Source organism: Typha latifolia, chromosome 12 (assembly GCF_019914945.1).
Source record: "Typha latifolia isolate L0001 chromosome 12, TyphaL0001v2, whole genome shotgun sequence".
NCBI classification, from domain to species: domain Eukaryota; kingdom Viridiplantae; phylum Streptophyta; class Magnoliopsida; order Poales; family Typhaceae; genus Typha; species Typha latifolia.
This window is the reverse complement of record NC_133097.1, coordinates 923,943-943,496: the sequence shown is the minus strand read 5'-3', so window position 1 is coordinate 943,496 and position 19,554 is coordinate 923,943. Positions and strand designations below refer to the sequence as shown.

The 19,554-nt window shown below is 35.7% G+C and overlaps 1 protein-coding gene across 3 annotated transcripts in view; it reads right to left on the bottom strand.

Moving 5' to 3' along the window:
* Window positions 1-7,319: 7,319 nt before the first annotated feature.
* The window catches only part of LOC140799258 (protein MICRORCHIDIA 2-like), a 54,417-nt gene continuing 42,182 nt past the window's right edge, over window positions 7,320-19,554 (bottom strand). Inside the window, exons 15-20 of one of the 3 annotated variants that reach the window (XM_073153483.1) lie at window positions 16,815-17,020; window positions 12,541-12,623; window positions 9,875-9,960; window positions 7,800-7,842; window positions 7,601-7,686; window positions 7,320-7,449 (exon numbers count right to left, since the gene is read on the bottom strand). In XM_073153483.1, coding sequence (XP_073009584.1) covers window positions 7,446-7,449; window positions 7,601-7,686; window positions 7,800-7,842; window positions 9,875-9,960; window positions 12,541-12,623; window positions 16,815-17,020 — 508 coding nt within the window. In that variant the 3' untranslated portion in view covers window positions 7,320-7,445. The other 2 variants (XM_073153482.1, XM_073153484.1) reach the window with 2 other exon arrangements.

The following is a 19,554-nucleotide window of genomic DNA, read 5'->3' as shown; positions in this document are numbered from 1 at the left end:
CCACTGATGTTTAGCCCAAAGGCTCTGAGGATTAAAGTAGTATCCCAGAGCCCATTAGACTTGAGATCCTTAATTCGAAGGTTCTCATCAATAAAGGACATATTGACAAAAGTTGGCTGCATGGAGATAGGGGTCTTCAAAAGCCAAGGATCACTCAGGACCTTGATGGTGGATTCCAAGCCTATGCTAACTTTGATTCCATTCATCATTTGCTTAGCCGCCGACACAAAGCCCACTAGGTCCAAGAGGAGCCCTTTTGGGCATTCTTGGCCGAAGGGTCTAATTCCCCATACTTATTTTTCATGATGGTAATCTAGAAGGTCTGTTCAAAAACTTAAAAAATATTATACCCATAAGAGTTATTTTAGCGGTCCAAAGATTTCTAATAGCTAGACCCCCTTCAGGCTTATGTGATATGGCCTTCTTATTACTTGAGGTGAGTTAGTGCTTTCACTATGCCAAGTTAGCCATCGAGCTTCTTTCTGCTGCAACGGTGCCCGTTACTTCTTATGCAATTTCCATGGCCATATAAGCTTCTATTATAAGACTCACCATCCCATGGCATCTAAGGAGCTAGTCCGAGTGGAGGAGCATATAATTTACTTCTGCTCCCTCTTTTGTCTCATTGTACCTTTCGAGGCTCTCCCATTTCATGATGCTCCTACCCGACAAGGTTGTGACTACCTCTGCCATTGATGCATCTTTATCAAACAATCTTTTGTCTAACCTAGCATTCTCCATTCCTCGGAGAACAAACTGCTTGCTCCTAGAGGCAGGTTTCCTGTGCTCAGGGGTGATTTCATTCTGTAAGTCTTGATCAGTGGACCCGGGAGTCTCAAAAGTCTCCCTCCCCTACTGTGCTTGATCACCCTAATCAACCTCCTCCTTGACTATTGGAGGGAGAGGGCTATGCAAGAGATCATTAGTTCCTTCCGAGTCCCTGAGGTCCTCGACTTAGACTATTATTCGAGGAAAGAGATGACTCAGTTCAGACATCTCTTGTAGCATATTTGGGCTATGCTAATAGATTCAAGCACTTTATTGACATTCAAGTCACTCGCTAGATCAAGGGTTCTACTCCCCCGTCCTTTAGCCCTCTCTCCCATTAGTTGATGAAAGAGCCCAATGCAACAAAATGCATGTTGGGTCTTAGAATGCTTTGCAGGATGTCCCATCTATATAAATCGTCCAATTTCAAGGTCGACTAGTCAAAATGGAACAAGAATCTCAGAATTATGCTAAGAAGAAGGCGAATTTGGAGGCCTATATTTAGACCTACAAAGAATGGATTTAGCACCCTCATCTGCCTAGGATCTGGTCTTCCTCACCTCTTTTAGCCCCGCCTTACTAATATTGGCATTGTCCCCTCCTTCCTCCCTAGTGCAACTACTCTCATACACATCAGGTCTGCTCATGAGAGCCATGTAGTCACCTCTCCTGAGGATCCAATCACTGCCTCATATTTTGGATGAAGCCTTTCCTACCAAAGAAGTCAACCCGATCCTCGAGGAGCTACGATAAGGTAATATGACATGTGAGATCTCACCTACTACCTTTCCAAAGATTATTTGTTATGATTAGCTAGCATTCTTATCTTCCCGATGGCCATGCTTATCGAGACCCCTTTGGTTTCTAGCGTTAGTAGTTCGTTAGTAGTTTATGACGACGTTGCAACTGTTCCCAACCACCTATAAAGTTACAAGCTATCTCGTACTTAGATTAGGTTAATCTTATCTCTATTGAACCTTGTAAATAAGAATATGCTTATTCTAGAATAAATCTCATTATTTTAGTGTAGTAACTAAATAACTTACATTATTTTAATATAATAATACATTATTCTCTCTTATCTTATTATATACAACTTGTAAAAAATAATTTAGTAATAATTTATAATTACTATTTTGCTTCTAAATTAGACAACACTTAATTACACATCACCTCGCTACAGTTAAGATTTTTTTTCTCCACTATCTCTTCTCTTAAATACTAGTCATCTTAGCTATCGTTTAGATTTTTTTTTTCATCTTTTCTCTTTATTTCCTCTAGTGCATGGCATTTTACATAGAGATGAGATTTATAACCCCACATTACTCCGAAGTGTCTCTTTATATCTTCTAGTGTATAATTTTTTTATATAGAGTGTGAGCTTATAACTCCATATTACCCCGTAGTGCATCTTTGTATCCTGTAATGCATGATTATTTTATATAGAGTGCGGACTTATAACTCTGCATTAACCTTACAGTGTCTCTTTCTATTCTCTTGTACGTAGTTATTGTACATAAAATGCGGTCTTTTTATATACTATAGTGTATAGTTATTTTACATAGAGTGCGGACTTATATGTAATAACCTAAGTACAAAAAAAAAATTTGTTGGGCACGATGCGATTGGCCACGCTATGGTCGGCCTCATGCCCAACATGCTTTGCATGCTATGGCAGTGGTGGAGGTGCCATGCACCTCCACCGAGCCACTCTTCTCCACATCGTGGCAATGCGTGGAGGTGGGATCGAGCCCATCGGCCACTCCGCCGCCGCCACGTGATCACCCTGATCTCTCTCTCTCTCTCTCTCTCTAATTTTTTCCTTCCTCTCCTCTCATTCTCTCGATATCTTTCTCTCTAACTCTCCCTCTCTCTCTCTCTCCCTATAGCTCCCCAGTAGCCACCGACCATTGGGAAGAGCCACCGTCGACCCTTCTACCTGTCGGTGAGTCTCTCTCTCCTTCCTTCTCTCTTTCTCTCTCTAGTTCTCTACCTCTATCTATTTCTTCTCAGGGCCGCTGGAGGACCAAGCCACCGGCGAGAGACCGGCCGCTGAGTGGCCACCAGCGGCCGTTCCCCTCCCTTGCAGCCCAGCCCCCCTCCTCCCCCTTTCTTCTTCTCCTTCTTCCTCTTCTTCTTCTTCTCCTCTTCTTCTTCTTCTTCTTCTACTCTCGGGTGGCTGTTGCAGTTGTGTTGGGCTGAGCCCAGCACCTTGCAGCAGGTGCGCTTGGGCGCTAGGCTCGGCCCAGCGCCCGCAGCGCTTTGGCTGCTGGGTTCGGCCCAGCACCCGTAGGATTATGGTGCTGGACTCGGTCGAGCAGGTGGGTGGTGCTGGGTTGAGCCCAGCACTATCTAAATTTATTTTTTATTTATAATTTATTTAATTACTATTTAAATTATGATAGATTATGTTATTAGTTATTAAATTATTGTAGTTAATCTAATATATTTAATTTATATGAATTAAATCTAATTTTATCATGATTAATAAATAAATCTAATTATACCAGGATTAGCAAAATACATGTAATATAAATTACTATATTAATCCTAGCTATATATAGTAATTATTTGAGTTATGTACATATTTTCATATATAATTACTTACATTAATTTAATTCTTATTTTCTTAATTATCAAAGAGAATAAGAGGCAGATAATTATGTCTTAAATAAATTATTAGGATAGTATAATTATAGATAATGAATAATAAAATAAATATAAGAATTAATAGTATATGATTACAACGAGGAATTATCTTTTAAGTCGGGTTATGATTACAAGTGAGGCCCAGGCCTCACCCCAAGCACCTGGTTAGCCCAATCTGATACCCCTCATTTTCCCCTCTAAGGTCGGCCCTTCGGATGCAGCCTCGATCGCCACTTCTGTTGAGCTCCACTAAATCCCTCCATCTCTCGTTGTGATGAAACTCTTCCCTTTTCTCTGAAATCTCTCAAAGTGGGCGATGTTTCAATCTTGCTCCTTGACCTAACTTCCATGAATAAATGTTTAATTACTAATGTCTATAGCTCGATTGGCTGATCTTAAAGCAGGTTTCTTTAGTAGAGCGAGACTCTATTTCCCCAGACGATGGCATACTATACTAATATGGAACTTATGACACAAGTGCACGGCACCTTGATTTCTATCATTTGGTGAAACATATGGCATGAGCACAACAACAGAATCTTAAACTAACTTCAAAGCTCATACTCTATCCTCTTGTAGCATTTTCTTTTTATCATCTTCCTTTTGTAATCTAGCCGCATTCACTTAGCCTTCTTTTGAATTAAGCCTAATTATTTAAGTATAGTAACTAAATAACAATTTTACTTCTGAAATACTAACCCATCATTCTCTTCTTATTACATACTACTTTTAAAAATTAATTTAATAATTTCACTGCCCAAGTCTTTGGTCGGCCTCTTCCACCTTCTAACCCTCTCTTCTATAACAACTCCTTCTTCACACCAAGAACTAAACTTAGCATCTATCTAGCTATTGATGGGCTATCAAGCTAGGATCTAATTGACCTTTGACCACTGTTTGATCGATATCTTGAGATCTAACCGTCCGAATCTAGTGATCTTAAATTCATTGGAAAGCTCTCTCCAAAAGCAACAACATATCCAAAATTTAAGAGAATCCGTTGGTTAAATTGTTCGCAGATCCCTTCGGAAGTTACAAGCTTCATTAAGTCCAGAACCGTTACGCATGATCGAATCAGACCGATTCGTAACAATTTGACTCTACAACTTTAGAGTCATTGCATCATCATTTTACATACACATATCTAAATAAATATGAGTAAAAATATGGCTAAGAATCACACTGCTTTTGTAATTGAGGTTAAAAAATAATAATTGGAGTTGGCCAATTTAGGAGCCCTAACTAATTTTTTGAAATATACTAGATAAATATAATTTAGTTTCATTTGCCATGAAATTTCTTTCCGCGTAATACTTCTCTAAAATATTTAATGGTTATATATACATTTTTAAATTATTTCAAGTGTACATGATATCAAATAACTCAATGTCTCAATTAGAGTATTAATTGATAAGATCTAGTATGATATATGTCAAATAGAGACAATTCAACAATTAGAGCTTAAACATATCCAAAATGTGTATAAAAAGTATTAAACATTTCTCTACTTAGTGATAAATACATAAAAGATGCCAACAACAAGGTAACTTACTTAGTAACCTGAGTACATAAAATTATTTAAATATATAGCTATATATAAAGATCAAATGTTAGAAAAATAAAATTTAAAATAAAAATATCATCATTAGACTTCTTCGCTAGACACCAAGGAGATAAAGCGATGAGTGGTGTTTTTTTTGAAAACATTAGTGTGTATATTAGTTAAAATTAAAAAGTACAATTTGCATAGGTAATGCGTACATATTATATAAGCTATAGAAATTTCAATACGTACCTTAATTAAAATTGGAGTTTACAATTTGCATACGCAATGCGTACATATTATATAGGTGATGCGTGGCATTTTTTTTTTAATCTTGATGCGTATCTTAATTAAAATTAGAGCATATAATTTGCATAAATGATGCGTACAAATTACATAGGCGATGTGTAACATTTTTTTAAAAATCTCGATGCATACCTTAGTTTAAATTGGAGCGTATAATTTGTATAAACGATACATACATATTATATAGGCGATGCATAACATTTTTTTTAAAATCTCGATACCTAATTTGGTTAAAATTCGAGCATACAATTTGCATACGTAATACGTACATATTACATAGGCAATGTTTAATATTATTTTTTTAAATCTTGATGCATAGCTTGATTAAAATTGAACTATATAATTTGCATAAACAATGCGTACATATTACATAGGTGATACGTAACCTTTTTAGAAAAGTTTAATGCATACCTTAATTAAAATTAGAGCATACATTTTACATCGGCGATGCATATATATTACATATGCGATATGCGATGATTTTTAGAAAATCTCGATCCATACTTTAGTTAAAATTAGAGCATACAATTTGCATAGACGATACGTACATATTGCGTAGGCGATGCATATTACATAGGCGATGCGTGACAGTTTTGAAAAATCTTAATGTATACCTTGTTTAAAATTAGAGCGTATATTTTACATATACAGTGCGTATAAATTAGATAGATGATGCATAACGTTTTTCATTTCTTGGTAAAAAAAACTAGCCGTTATGTTTTGCTACTTACCTTAGCTAAAATTTCTACTCATGTTTTATATACTCTTTGAAAATACTTTACATAGGTGATGTGCATAATTTTTTTACTATGTTTACTAATATGATTGTTAGATCCTAAAATATATACAATCTTCTACTATCGCTTTATCTTCTTAGTGTATATATAGCTACATATTTTAATATTTGAAAAAAAAATTTGTCAATTTACATAAGTGATGGACAAGACTTTGTTATCATTATAAATTCGTACCTTGCCTAATTTTGAAGTACACATTTTGTATAAGCAAGTGTGCATAATGTACATAGGTGATATGTAAAACTTTTTCACAATTATCGATGCATACTTTGCATAATATTAAAGCGCACATTTTGTATTGACGGTGCACAAAATTTACATAGGTGACGCGTGAGACTTTTATACCAATTTTAATCAGAGAAATATTTTACAAAATTAGAGTAGTAAAAAATATTGTCAAAATGATATACAAACATTGCCAACATTTACATAGGTGATACACATATTTTGAGCAAGATAAAATAGTCACCAAAATATGAACTTTATTCAGAATACTTCAATCACTGAAGAACAAAATGAGGAAGATAAACAATTAAGATATTGAATAAAGGAACCATATTCTAAGATTGCTAAATGAGATTATTTTAGAGGAGAAATAATCTTTAAATTATTATTGATAGAAATAGAAGATGGAAAAAGAATGAGAGAAGAAGATGAGGAAGAAAATGGCACAAGAATTAGAGGAAAAAGATTGAAGGAAGTAGGAATCAGAAAATCACGCTAAAGAGAAGAACAGGGAAGTCTTTTTTTTAGTTTGTTAGGCCAAAAAAATTGAGGTAATTTAGTGATAAAGCAGTCTTTTTGAGATTTATTAAGACTAAATTATTAAAAAAAGGAACAAAGTTGCAATTCGATAATGGAGGAGTCTATTGCTGCCAATTCGATAATAGAGGGGCTTTTTGCCACAAATTGCCCCCAATACTTCTAAAACCGAACTTCAAGAAACATCAATATCTATATTATCCAAATAGTTTTTACCCCTATAATGGAAATTCCATATGAATAATATTAATTGCACACTATATTTCTGTTAATCCCTCCATGTATACCATGGTTGCCATGAAAAAGATTGACCACGTGCTATATTAAAGGTGTATTTGTTGTCTAGAAACTTACTCTCTATGGAACTAACTCTCCCATGAGAGGAGAAAATCAATGAAACTAGAACTGTCAGAGAAGACTGGTAAGAGTCTGGAGCTGGTGCTGGAGTCATAGGAGAGGTTCAGATAGTCTAAAGTTTATGGATCAGAAAGATTGTAACATTATGGTCATATAGGTGAAAGTGGAGAAGAAATAATAAGACTAGAAGACATACAACTGAGCTTCTTCCTTGTTGGCATTTAAGCTTAGATACAGTTACTGGTGATGACATCCCAATGCCTTTACCTTGGAGTAGTTGATCATATACAAGAGAATATATGTATATAAGAATATCAAAATGTACAAAAAATTTGAATTTTTCAATAAATATACAGAGTGGAAACTTAGAAAGCACTTGAGGGGCATATACAACGTTGAAACATCTTTACTTAGTCACCTGAGCTTTCTTCGGATTTGCAGTTCGGCAGCAACCTGAGAACATTTCCTTTTTGTCTCCTCCAAATCACGTTCCAATTCCTCAATCTACTCATACAAGCACTACTTTTAGAAATAGACATTTGCAAGCAATGATAGCTAAGAACTATAACTGGTCCTATTGAACAAAGTAAAAGTGTGAGTGTGAATTTTATGCATACCGTCTGTATTAATTGTGCATTCCTGAGCTGGAGCTCTTCACGCCTGTGCACAAAACAGCATTTAAAAGTCAGAGTTGGTAGATACTGTCATGCCTAACTGGAAAAAGTTTCACATGTCAAGCCAACAAAAGTTGATATATATAAATGAATTAGCACGTCTTTAAATTGGCATAGCACTGGGGTCAAGAAAGAATAGCTTCAGTAGAACAGTGTCCTTTATAATCGTCATCATGAAAGCGAGATGGTTATGAAAAGTTAAAGAGCAGCAGACCAAGTAAATTGAGAAAATAAACTTAAAATATAAAATAAAGTCATGAAAGCGAGTATTGTGGATGGTTATGAAAAGTTAAAGAGCAGAGCAAGTAAATTGAGAAAGTAAACTTAACATATAAAATAAAGTCATGCATGCACCTAGAAAAGAAAATAATCAAGAAGTTAACTTGGGCTACTATTGCTAAACTAAGGCAACAATTTGTGAATGATTAGCTAAAATTATTCACACCAGTAAGGCATAGAGAGTTGCTATTTAATTCTATCAGTTTGACTAGACCACTGGGTTATGTTCTAAAGATTTGGATGACTAGACTATGAAGAACATACAATGAATAAATTAAAGGGAATAGCACAAGGACTAGACCATTATTTCACTTCATGGCTTCAGAAATAAGTGTGAAAGAAAATCAGCAAATGAGAAATTCAAATATGAGGCAATTTAGATAACTAACCCAAAAGGGAGATGGGTACTTCACGAGGTTTTGTTCAAGAAAGAAGTAAATATCTTTTAGATGTTCTTTTAGCTGATGTGGATTATCTTGGATGAGTCCACAAAAACCATTGTCTGAGGTAGTGATCTAGTTTGATGAAGTCGCCAACTAAGTCAGCAATTCTAGGTACCTTAGCAAAATGGGATGTTTCACATGTTTGCGACTAAAACAGCTAACATAATCAGTGATTCACACGTTTAGGTCTCCAGGTATGAGTACTAAGAAGCTCATGTAGTCAGCAATTTAGATGAGTTGAACCACCATAACGAACAACAATCTACTTGGCACCTACGTGGACTTAAAATACTCAAGAAAATAAGTTTGAGAGTTGGGTTCATTCTTTGATGCTCAAATCTACTGCAGCAAAAAAAAAAGACAAAAAAGGAAATAAAGAAAGAAAAACTCTACGAAACTAAATAGTCAAACTTAGAAAGCAACAGACCTAATTTGGTCAAAAACTCTCTGGAACTAGATGGTCAAACTTAGAAAATTATAGAACCTTAAAAAATAGATTATATTAAAAGGGAACACAAAGAAAGCAGAGGCATATCCCACATGCAATAAGTAAAGTTATTCTTGAAGTATTTAGAACAAGTACATTATAATCGAAAATGAGTCTGTGGTTATGATGACAAGTAGATCAAAAGTTTATGGCATACTATAACAGTATAACCATAGACATGAACAGTGAGGATTTCCAATACTATAATAATAATGCAGCTAGATAGAAGCCCATAGAAATTGGTGAGGCTAAATTCCAGGATGCTAATAACTTGTCTAAAGAATTAGCAAATAAAGGTGAAAAATGATATAGGCAAACTTGATGAGGCAAAAGAAAAGAGATGTAAAAACCAAGGTAATTTTGATATATAAGAATGTGTGAATCAGAGGATTAAAATGAGTAGACACACAAAGAAGAGTTAATTTAAATAATTTGATCAATAAATCTATTTTGAGTACATTAATTCCTTCATTTATGGGGCAGTGAAACGAAACATTGCAAGAATAGTATGTCAAAACCCATAAGATACAGGATTTATATCGCCAACAATTTCTTAAGAGAGGAAGATGCAAATGAACTTCATAGATGTTTGGAAGTGTTTGCATCATAATGACTCAATAAACTTGATTGAGAACATGGACTGCAGAGCAAGGCTGGCTAAGAGGTATTACACCAGGTAATCATCTAAAATACCTAAAAACTTTGGCTCCGTAGCAATGATAATTATAAAGTCAAAATTATTTATGTTGTTCAAACATTTAAACTGAACCACTATCAATAAGTGAGTTCCAGAATCACAGCACATCTACCTTGTAAAAAGTAGAATGTTTTCTTCACTCATCTTCTCCATCAAAGAGGAATCTAGTGAATCCACTGGTCCAATTTCTTCCACATCCTGGAAGTCAAAATATATAAGCCAGAAGAATTATTCACAGCACATTCTTATGGGGCCACAGATGGACAGCTGATATAAAACTTTATAAATCAGAAAGTTAAAATGATATACACCAGAAAGAACGCATTCAAGTTAGTGATCTTATACAATAAATTAAAAGAAATTGCACCCAAAGCAGAGAAAAATCCAGCATGTTGAAAATGATCGACTTATAAAGAGAAATGGATGTGCTGATAACTAAAGTTTCTCTCTGGAATAAGTCAAAATCACAGTACAAATCATGAGATTCTATCCCTTGTATATATAGTTTACTTAAACCAACTGGTAAGCATTTTCAGTTAATCCTTAAAATTGCAAAAGAAACTAATTGTGATAAAGGCAGACAGAGCTTTTGCTACATGGACTTTCCAGCATTTGGATGCCAATATGCTGATCTCATTGTAACTGTCTACCCAAGTGTCCAACTTATGCTTTAAGGATTTCAGTGGAACCAGTCTGAAACAAGGGAAGAAACATATCAAGCCTGATTTCATATACCATATACATCATTGTTTCATATCATTTCTGGTCATTTAACCACAATTTCATCCTGTTTCTACAAATTGTATGGAAACAAGCTGAAATACATGAGGATGATGAGTGGGACATAAAGTGGGACCATTCATTTGTGAGCCTGGGTAAGAGATCATACACTGATGATAGTGGTGATAGTGATGAACTTCTAGAGTTATTTTTAGGTTAAATATTGCAAAGCAGGATCTGGAGTGGATATACAGGAGAGAGACAAACTGATTCTCATACTGCACCACAGGCAGTGTGACCATTAAAGGACACTTCATACTTTTAGCAATAGTCAGCATGAGGTTCACATAATATTTCAGCTTTTGCAGAAATGTATATCATGATGTCAGCAGTTATTTTTGGTGGCAGCCTAGTACACAAGTCATCAGTTATTATGAACCATGATACGTCTAATGTCCAGAATGACGGCATCTATATTCGGATACATTGAAAAACTATCATTGACAGTCATATTACCACCAGTTTTGTCGCCAACTACTGCCATTATGTGTGAAATCCACCTCAGAGAAGACCTGTGCTGGTCGGAGCTTTGCTATAGGGCACCTTTTACATATTTTCTTTACTTTCTAAATTTTATTTTTATCTTTAACACTTTGTTATAGGAAAAATGACAAATTATAGATAGCTTTGCTAGAGCTTCCAGACAACTATTAGAACTATTAGCATTGGCTACTGAAAAGGTCAATGCTTGACTAAAATGCAAAAGAAAGTTAATTGCATTTAGTATGAAAATATGAAAAGATTTCAAAACATTAAACCTTGTCCTTAATGACAGACAAGCAGGTTAAAATATCTCAAAGGATAACAACAAACTTAAAGCATAGCTAACAAAAGAAATTTTTATAAATCATACCCTACATTTTACCTATTTTGTGATTCATACTCCGTCTTTAACGCTTTTATAACCCGACCATTTCTTTTCCCCTATAATTCTCATTTAACATCCTGATATTATTTTGACTAACTAATATTGGTTAAATTACTAAAATACCCTCACCATTCCCTCTCATTTTCTATCCCTCCACCATCTTCCCCACCTACCACCTCCATTGTCATCGTCGTCATTGCCGCCACTTTTCCTCATCTTCCCCCTCCCCCTCCTCCTCCTTTTCTTCTTCTTGTTCTTATTCTTTTTTTGGGAAGAGAGAAATAGAATGAAAAAGATAGGGGTAATTTAGGTATTTATAAATTATTTTATATATTATAACAGAAGGTGTTAAATGAGAATTATAAGGGAAAAGAAAAGGTCGGGTTACAAAATCCTCAAAGACGGGATGAGAATTATAATATAGGTAAAATATAAGGTGTAATTTGTAAAATGGGAATCGACGAAGGTGAATAGATCTTTCTACTCCAGGGCACTTTAATGGTAATTCAAGCATGAAAGTGCATCAGTGCAACAGCAGATTATCTTCTATAAAAAATATTGTGTAAGTCATCTTTCTTCATGCATCAATTCTTCAAGGACATCCAAATTACTTGCATTTAAAATGCTCATAAGCAACATAAGTGTAATAAGAGGACCTTCGATACAGGGGAGAGAGAGAGAGAGAGAGTATTATTCAATCATTCCATGAAAATTGTGGTGTTTTAACAAGAAGATCAAGAAGCTACTTTTGTCGTAGAACAAGTAAAGCTTGAAACCATAATAGAAACTCATGTCATGCAAGGCAATGATATAGAACAATGCAATATAATTTTATGAGTACTATCCAAGAACTATAAAACTATGTATAGCAGCACAATAGAGCACATTTATCACTTGGTCAGTTCCTTGTAAGATCAACCAAGTGAGGGACGTGGTAAAAGAATAAATGATAAATCACTTCTAGAAAGTAAAATGAAGTTATAAAGGACTTTTGAAAATATGAGCATGAAAATAGGAAAGAAGCAGATGATTAGGTATCATACTTCATTTGGACAAGAGTACATTGAATACATACCTTATTGGGTGCAAAAAGAATATATCAAACAAGTGAGTTAAAAGAAGATATGCACCTCTCTCAGATCAGATGGTTCTATAGTAGTTTCTTGCCCTTGAGCAGGACTAGAAGGTAATGCAGTAGAACCTTCACATAAAACTTAAAACAAAAAGTTAGTCCAATATAAAACAAGTTCGGAAATAAATTTTTGAGCAAAATAATTATACACTGGTTTAATTGAAATTAAGGGTGCATCCTTAAACTTTCATTTGTGACACTTGATCACCATATGTTTTAACCTATGTGTAACTGTCACTCTGTCACACCAAAGATAACTAATTTTGGATGTTTGTAATCATAATCCCTAGAATTGAAAATTTGGAGGGACTTGCGGCAAAGTATAAGACTTATTCCCAACTGGATATCATAAATTAAAAAGGTCAGTACCATGATAGAAATATATACCAACCAATTATACAAAGGTCAGTACCATGATAGAAATATGTGTCACAAATGAAAGTTGAAAAAGGAATATGGCCTAACCATATGAGATAAAATATATATTCCTCTATAATTTTAGACAACTACCACAAGTGGTATAGATTAAAAGTGCATTTTTCTCAGCCTTCAAAATTAAGTAGAATATATAAGTGAAATAGAACATTACATGAGATTTAATAATGGCCAGATAGGCGAGCAAGCTACAAACAATAGAAGATAAGGCAATGCAAATTAAACAATCTTTCTAGTGAACATGTACTCAATCAATTTTTTAATAGGAATTTTATAAGCTCACATCCTCTATTAGGTGTTTATTGTGGTTTACTTGTTTCTTTAACAATTTTCAACTGCCTGCATTTTTAACAAAACACCAAAAAACAGCCTGAATCACTCATATATTTGTCATTAGATTTCAAAGCACCCAAAGTACGGTGTTTTCTATATTTAGTGACAAAGACAACAGTCGGACAGAAATTAATAAAAAGGTTGTAAACTAAAATAAACACAATGCAGGGTGTGAAATGAAAAAAAAACTGCTGTTGCAGTTGATGGGTGTAAGCTGAATTAAACACATAATTTATGGTGATATGAATCATCTTTATATAACCAAGTTATCATTATTTACATTGATAAAAACGTTCTTGCAGTTGAACCTCATAAAGGTTGCATATATGGCCTTTATATACCAAGTACCAGAGATCAGCTTCATTTATTGGAAATTTGGAATATAAGTTTTTGTTGGTGGTGTCATGGTGGTAGTGGTGACACTCATTGTAAGAACCAGAAAAAAAAAATTAATTAGGGGTTGAGAGAGGAGGGTGCACGTGCAGCCCCTCCTCCCCTCTCCCTCTCCTGCACGTGACGAGGCGCAAAGAAGATTAGATTTGATCTTCTTTTAATCTATAAATTAAACCCTAAATTTTTCTCTCCCTTTAATCCCCCTCCTTTCTTCTTCCCCTCCTCCTTCGTTTTCTTTTTCTTCTCACCGTCGGAGTCACGCTGTGGAATCGGTCTACCGGAGCGCCGTCGAAGACAACGAAGACCACCACGTGACTCCTTGGTAAGCCCTCTCCCACCCCTCAAGTTTAATTTCAATTTAATAAAGTAAATTAAAAATACCTAATTTGGGAGATTTCGGCTTCACCGGTAACTCTCGCCGACCGGCGGCCGCGGCTTCTTCTTGCTCATGCTCAAGAGCTCCAAGCCGTTGGCCTTGCGCTATGGTTGCCTTCCGGTAGAGCCCTCGTGGCTCCAGTCGTCGTTGACTTTGAGTGGGCCGTCGGTGGTGGGTTCTCCTCCACCTCGTGAGGACGACGAAGTAGAGAGAGAGAGAGAGAGAGAGAGAGAGAGAGAGAGAGAGAGAGAGAGAGAGAGAGAGAGAGAGAGAGAGAGGGAGCCGGTCGTGAACTGCCATCGGCAGAGTCGCCGGCAGCCACGCTCTCTCCCTCGATTCTTCCCTTCCTCGCGTCGAACGCGAGAAGGAAGAAAAAGGGGTTTGGTTGGGCTCGGGTTAAACCCAAGCCAACCCCTTTTTCTTTTGAATTCGGGTTCGGGTTCGGGTTTGGATTTCAGATCCTTAGACCCGACCCGAACCAATTAAATTGGATGGGCTACGGGCTAACCCAGCAGTAGCCCAGCCCAATCCAATGGGTAATTTAACTCATTTTAATTCTTTTTAGTTTTTTTACAAATATTGATATTATTCAAATTAAAAATTTTATTATTATTTATTATTAAAGGTGGTGATTTTTAGTACGTGAGCTAGAAATTTGAGATTTCGGTTGTCTTGTCTAGACTCAGGTAAGTGGGTTCACTCACATATTTATTTTATTATATTTCGTACCTTTATCAGGCCATGTAAATTTTCTGTGTGCAAATTTATTTATTTCATCCTTCCGTGCAAAAATTTAATTGTTACATTTTCTGTGTGCATTTAATCATTATATTCAGTGCATCACTATATTTTGTACAAATATTAAATTTAGTAAAAAGAAAAATGACACTAGTATTGGTACGACCTAGAGAACAGTCCCGGCATAAATCGCTTGCGATTTTCCGTGGTGACTCAAGTCTATTTGGAAGTCCAGGGGAAAATCTTAAATCAAATCACTACGGTGACTTTCTTAGGTGACTCTAGCGGGGTTAGAGAACAGTCCTATAATGAATGAGAAATTTTCTAGGTGACTCTAACTTCTCTCAATGGTTAGAGAAAAAGACAGAGTGTGTTGATCACATGTGATACCATCTGATGACCCTAATTGGATCAGCTATGAAGAAAAGTTCCGAGCATCATCTCGATATGACTTCTAATTGATGTGGATCCACAGGGTTTAGACCCATTGAAACTGTGCAAAGTTACAAGTTGCGACTCTCTATTGTTATCATTGTCATTATTTAAAGAGCATGTCCAATGCAAATTGTTTTGTATACTGTTGATTTTAGTTTTTTTTTTTAAATTACTTGGTTTTCGAGTGGATTCCACTCACTAAGCTGTAGTTGTTGGCTCATGGATTATTTTTTTTATTCATTATCTATCTCAGGTAATAGTCAGCGGGACGACTGAGTGAGATATACCTGGACTCCACCTCCACTTAGGATTCACCTATTTACTTTTCCGCTCTTTTAGATTTTATGCTTTAAATTAGAAGATTTATTTATTTCGTTTAGAGACTCAAAAATAATAACATTATCTTATGTTTATTGCAATTAGTTTTAAATTTAATAAAACAGATCTTCATTTTATTTATTTATTTTGCCATCGTACACGTAGAAAGTATTAATAAGGCTTCGTGTATCTCAAGCATATTGAGATGCATGGCCAATCATGATTCCTATTTCGGGTCATGACACTCATAGATTGTCTTGTCAATCAGCACAAGCAGATACATAATATACCAGTGAATTACTTGCAACAATACAGGTGGATATCACAATGCTCTCATGCTTATGGTGTCAAAATATGCTGCTAGATATTAAACAGGCCGGTACAGGATGTGGCAATACGTGCACTCCCTGTGCCTTGGACAAGAATCCTCAATGAAGCCACTAGTAAAAGGTTACTATGCACAGAACCAGATTTCAAAGAGTTGCATGAATAATGTTACTACTTTCTAGTTGCTTCTTCTTTCTGATGACATATTTAACACAAATCAGCCTGACTTTCCATCCAGAAACGCACCAGCAGTGATAGACTATAAATTTTGAACTCATAGCTTAAATTCCATGATTTAATCAGCCATCATCCCTTGGTACATCTTTACCCACCATTTTTCTGCAATAAACTTAAGTATGACTAATTAACGTGTGCATTTTATCATACTATTATCAAGGTTCCAAATAACGATGGCATGATAATCATATCATTTAATGCAATTATGGATGTCTATTGTACTGCCTTCTTTACTATTTGCAGGGTTCAAATAATTATTGCGCAAGTGAGTAACATATTTCTGCATATCTGTCATATTTTTCCTTGGCTGGTCATATATGGCAGCCACCTCATACTAGAAATAGAAAAGATAGTGCAAGGCTAAGTCTTTTCTATTTATACCCCATATTCTATTTCCATAGAAGTAAACAAGTAAGCTCTATAAATTTTGCCATCTGTCAGCGATATAAATCAAGATATTGCAGTTATATACAAAATGTATATCTCATCTGTTAATTCCTGAATAAAAAATCTGTCAGCAGTCCTTTGAGGTCACAACCTAGGATAGAGGAAGGATCAATCAGAAGATCATTGATTCGTATGGAAAATTGTCATGTTGAGTTCTTCAATATATTCTGATGAATCAGATGATAAAAGTTCAAAACACAATAAAAATCATGCTAGTTCTATGATATGCTCACCTGGCTGGTCCTGATTATTAGCTGCCACTCCAACTACTGGTTCCAAGCTTGACATTCCTTGCAGCGTAATTGCTGAAATCCCTACAACATGTTCACCAGAATGGATTTTTTCTTGCACTTTCCCACTAGACTTGTGTGAACCTTTATCAGATCCCTTCTTCTTTGTCTCCGGATTCTGGTAGCCAATTAAGTGACAATGATTTTTCCTGCAGATTATATCAAATTAGTCATTAATTGATATAACTTCAAGTGCACAGAAAAGGCAAAACATGAACTAAAAAATATCAAACTATAACTGCCAAACCACTATTACATTGAGCAAACAAAATCTAAAATGAAATAAACAAGGAACTAGAGGTTGCTTCACTTATTAATAAATTTTAAGCATGTAAAAGATGCTATTAATGTGATCCTTCAAGCAACTGAATTAAGACAAGTTAATAGCTCATAGTAATCTAATGAAATAATTGTGAACTCACAACGTCATAGGAGACATCAACAAAAAGAACACTTATGAATTACACAAACAAATACATTGTATTTCCTGCTGATATTTGAGCCCCACAAATGTGAGAATCGGAAGAAAAAAAAAGAAAGGTTTGAGAGAGGAGGGTGCACGTGCTCTACACGTGCAACCCCGTCCCCTCTCCCTCTCCGGCACGCGATGAGGCAGTCGCCGAAATCTCGTCGAATCCAAATCTAACTTAGATTTTGATTTTTGCACTATAAATTAAACCCTAATTTTTCTCTCTCTCCTCAACCTCTTTCCCCCCCAGCCATTTCCCTTTTCTTCTTCTTCTCCTTCGTTTTCTTCTTCCTTTCCGTCGGAATCACGACGTGGGTTCGGCCCATCGGAGCATCGCCGGAATAAATAAGGACCATCAAGCTCCTCCTCGGTGAGCCCTCTCTCATCCCTCTAGTTTAATTTTAATTTAATGGAGTAAATTAGAAATACCTAATTTCGGTGTTGCAGTCTCATTGGTGAACCTCATCGGCCAGCGGCTTCGGGACGCTACCACTCCGTCACCGGAAGCTTCGTACTTTAAGCCCGGTGTCGATGTTATCTTCTGGGAGAGCCCTCATAGCTCAAATCACCGTCGACCATAAGTTAGGAGTGTAGGTCATCGTCGGCAACTTCTCCACCTCATGTGGTTGCTGTGGCCAACGATTGTGGCGGGAGTTTAGGGTGTGGCTAGCGACCGCCGACGGTGGCGATCACCAATGGACTCTCTCTCTCTTTCTCTCTCTCTCTCTCTCTTGCCCTTCGATTCCCTTCGGTTTGGAGAAGGCAGATTCGGGCAACCCGAGTCTGGCCTTCTCCCCTTATGTTTTTGGATTCGGGTCAGGTTGGATCCAAATCCAAGGAACCCAACCCAGTTCCATTAGTTAATTGGATTGGGCCTTGGGCCCAATCCATTTAAGTATTTGTTGGGTGGGTTGCGAGCCAACTGCAGCGCAGCCTAACTGATTTGGGCTTATTTTGGCCCAAATTATTAATTTTTGAGTTAAATTGCATTAAAAAAAAATTTAATATTTTTTATTTAAAAATGTTATTGTTATTTATTATTAAAGGTGGTGATTTTTAGCACGTGAGCTAGGGATTTGAGATTCAGTTGTCTTGCCTAGACTCAGGTGAGTGGGTTCACTCACATATTTATTTTTATTACATTTCGTACCTTGTCAGACCATGTAAATTTTCTGTGTGCAAATTTATTTATTTCATCCTTACGTGCAAAATTTAATTGTTACATTTTCTGTGTGCATTTAATTATTATACTCAGTGCATCACCATACCTTGTGTAAATATTAAATTTTAGTAAAAAGAAAAATGAGACTAGTATTGGTACGACCTAGATAACAGTCTCGGTATAAATCACTTGCGATTTTCTGTGGTGACTTAAGTCTATCTGAAAGTCCAGGGGAAAGTCCTAAATCAGATTATTGCGGTGACTTTCTTAAGTGACTTTGGCGGAGTTAGGGAACAGTCTTAGGATGAATGAGAAATTTTCTAGGTGACTCTAACTTCTCTCAACGGTTAGTGGAAAAGACATAGTGTATTGATCACATAGTGATACCATCTGATGACCCTAACCGGATTAGCTATTAAGAAAAGTCCCGAACGTCATCTCAAGGTGACTTCTAGTTGATGTGGATTCACAAGATATAGGATCATTAAGACATATGACAGTATAAATATTGAAAAGATATTAACATGTTGAAACTGTGCAATGTTACAAATTATGACTCTCTATTGTTATCGTTGTCATTATTTAAAGAGCATGTCTATTGCAAATTGTTATGGATATTGTTGATTTTAGTTTAATTTTATTCAACATTAATATAATTTAGAATTTATTTGGTTTTCGAATGGATTCCACTCACCGAGCTATAGTTGTTGGCTCATGGATTTATTTATCTTTATTTATTTATCTATCACAGGTAATAGTCAACGTGGCGACTGAGCGAGATGTACCCAGACTCCACCTCCACTTAGGATCCACCTATTTACTTTTTCGCTCTTTTAGATTTTATGCTTTAGATTAGAAGTTAAATTTGTTTCGTTTAGAGACTCAAAAATAATGATATTGTTTTATAATTATTACAATTAGTTTAAATTTTATAAAGCAGATCTTCTTCGTTTATTTATTTTTGCCATCGTACATTTAAGAAGTATTAATAAGGCTTCATGTATCTCAAGCATATTGAGGTGCATGACCAATCATGATTCCTATTTCGATTC